The sequence below is a fragment of the Ursus maritimus genome, unplaced genomic scaffold (assembly GCF_017311325.1).
Source record: "Ursus maritimus isolate PB19 unplaced genomic scaffold, ASM1731132v1 scaffold_27, whole genome shotgun sequence".
Classification (NCBI taxonomy): domain Eukaryota; kingdom Metazoa; phylum Chordata; class Mammalia; order Carnivora; family Ursidae; genus Ursus; species Ursus maritimus.
This window is the reverse complement of record NW_024425230.1, coordinates 38,687,769-38,689,785: the sequence shown is the minus strand read 5'-3', so window position 1 is coordinate 38,689,785 and position 2,017 is coordinate 38,687,769. Positions and strand designations below refer to the sequence as shown.

At 66.3% G+C, this 2,017-nt stretch overlaps 1 protein-coding gene across 3 annotated transcripts in view; it reads left to right on the top strand.

Moving 5' to 3' along the window:
* Positions 1-747: 747 nt before the first annotated feature.
* The window catches only part of SNX22 (sorting nexin 22), a 3,800-nt gene continuing 2,530 nt past the window's right edge, over positions 748-2,017 (top strand). Inside the window, exons 1-3 of one of the 3 annotated variants that reach the window (XM_040643127.1) lie at positions 748-935; positions 1,330-1,413; positions 1,824-1,928. In XM_040643127.1, coding sequence (XP_040499061.1) covers positions 867-935; positions 1,330-1,413; positions 1,824-1,928 — 258 coding nt within the window. In that variant the 5' untranslated portion in view covers positions 748-866. The remainder of the gene's footprint in view (positions 936-1,329; positions 1,414-1,823; positions 1,929-2,017) is intronic. The other 2 variants (XM_040643128.1, XM_040643129.1) reach the window with 2 other exon arrangements.

Below are 2,017 nucleotides of genomic sequence, written 5' to 3'. Positions count from 1 at the left end.
GTCCCCCTTCCCCGTCTATTGCCCTATATAGGGAACCACCCACCTCTGCTTCCAGGACAAACCCATCTTCTCAACACCTGCTCTGCTGAGGGCTTAACAAGGATCATCTCAATTTTTATACACTCTCCTGAGGGAGGCCTATTATCCCAATTTTGCTGATGAGAACAGGTCTACACAGTTCAGGAAAGCCAACGCAGAGCCCAGGCCCCTAAACTGCTTCTTCCCGGCAAACTGGACCTGAAGCAGGTTGGGGCTGAAAGATAAATGCATGGATGAAAAAAGCAAATGAATGAAGGGGCTTGTGGATGCTGGGAGAGGCGGACATCAGAGCCAGATTGTCGAAGCCCTCTCCAGGTGTGGCTGCGCTCCCAGGGTCCCGGTGAAAGATGGAAGGAAGGGGATGGGGCAGTCTGGTCCCAGAGATGGGTGTGAGGAAGGCAGACACCGTTGGTTGGCCCCAAGGTAGGCGCCGAGGTCTGGGCCCTGCCTCCGTCCCTATCCAGCGCCCACAGACCCTAGTCCTTACTAGGCGCTCCATAAAGAGCAGGTGAGATTTGGGCTCATCTGCATTCCTGGCAGTCAGCGGGTACTCAGTAAATGCTGACGGACGGATGACTGTCCGCAGAAGGGTCTCCACGTGCGGCCCGCTAGGCTGGGGGGGGGTTGCGGGGGGCGGTACTCCGCCCCCGGCTCCCCGCGCGCTGCCTAATCTGCCCCTCGCAGGACCCGGCGGCGCGGGGGAACGCCCGGGGCGGGGCCAAATTGGGGCGGGGCCTGCGGGCCCGGGCCCGCTGGGGTCTGTGGTCTGAGCTGAGAGAGGTCTAGCTCGGAGCGCGGCGCTCGGAGGGGCTGGAGCCGGGGTGCGGATGCTGGAAGTTCACATCCCGTCGGTGGGGCCCGAGGATCCCAGGCAGAGCCCAGAGAAAGGCCACATGGTGAGCGGAGACACTGGCTGGGAAGGGGCACGGGACCCGCCGGATTTCCCCGCGCCGAGCGCAGTGGGGATCCCGCGCCCAGGCTGGAGCATCGGAGCCCGGCGGGTCAGGCCGGCCGGAGACCGCCTGCCGAGGCTCTCGGGCTCCTTGGATTTGCCAGCTCCGGGGACCACGGTCCGGGTTCACGAGGGACTGCACGGAGCTGAGAAGCGGGTCCGTCCTCCCCATCTCCCCAAGTGTGTGGGGAGCGTGGGAGTGTCCCCGGAGATTGGCGGGGCTCCCAGGCCGCTTTGTGCCTTTGAGCGCGGGAGGGTGGGCGCGTCGCGGGCGCGGGTCCTGCTGAGCCCTCCTGCGGGGCCTCACGCGCACCTGGCCGCCCGCCCGCGCCCGCCAGGTGTTCCGAGTGGAAGTGCTGTGCCGCCGGCGCAGGCACACCGTGCAGAGGCGCTACAGCGAGTTCCACGCGCTGCACAAGCGGGTGAGGCTGCGCCGCCGACCGACCGACCCTGGCCCGGCTCCTGCCCAGCTCCTGGGAGACGGGCGGACGAACTGCGGCCCCATCCTCTGCCACCCCCATTATCGCCCCAGACCCTGGAGGGCTCCGGTCCTGGGCACAGACCTCCCTGCGGGCTTTGGGGTGGACGCACAGGGGCAGGGCCCAGCCTGTACTGTCGATGCCAACGCGTGGCCGGCCCGCCCTCGGGCGTTGGGGGTGGGCAGGCTGGGGTCTCTCTCGCCCCCTTCCCAACCATCACTCACTAAGGTCTGCCCCAGCGTAGAGTCTGAAGTCTGGAGGTGGGGGGCGGGAGGACTGGGAGAGACTCTTGGGGGCAGTGAGCTTGAGGGCTCAATCAGATGCTGTGACGGCACCGCGGTGCCTCCTGGCAGATCAAGAAACTGTACAAAGTGCCCGACTTCCCCTCAAAACGCCTGCCTAACTGGAGGACCAGAGGATTGGAGCAGCGGCGGCAGGGCTTGGAGGCCTATATCCAGGTGTGCATGGGGTCACTCTGTTGCCGCCCAGGCTGCAGGACCAGACGTGTGGCCCAGACGGGGGGGGGGGGGGGGGGGGGGGGGGGGGG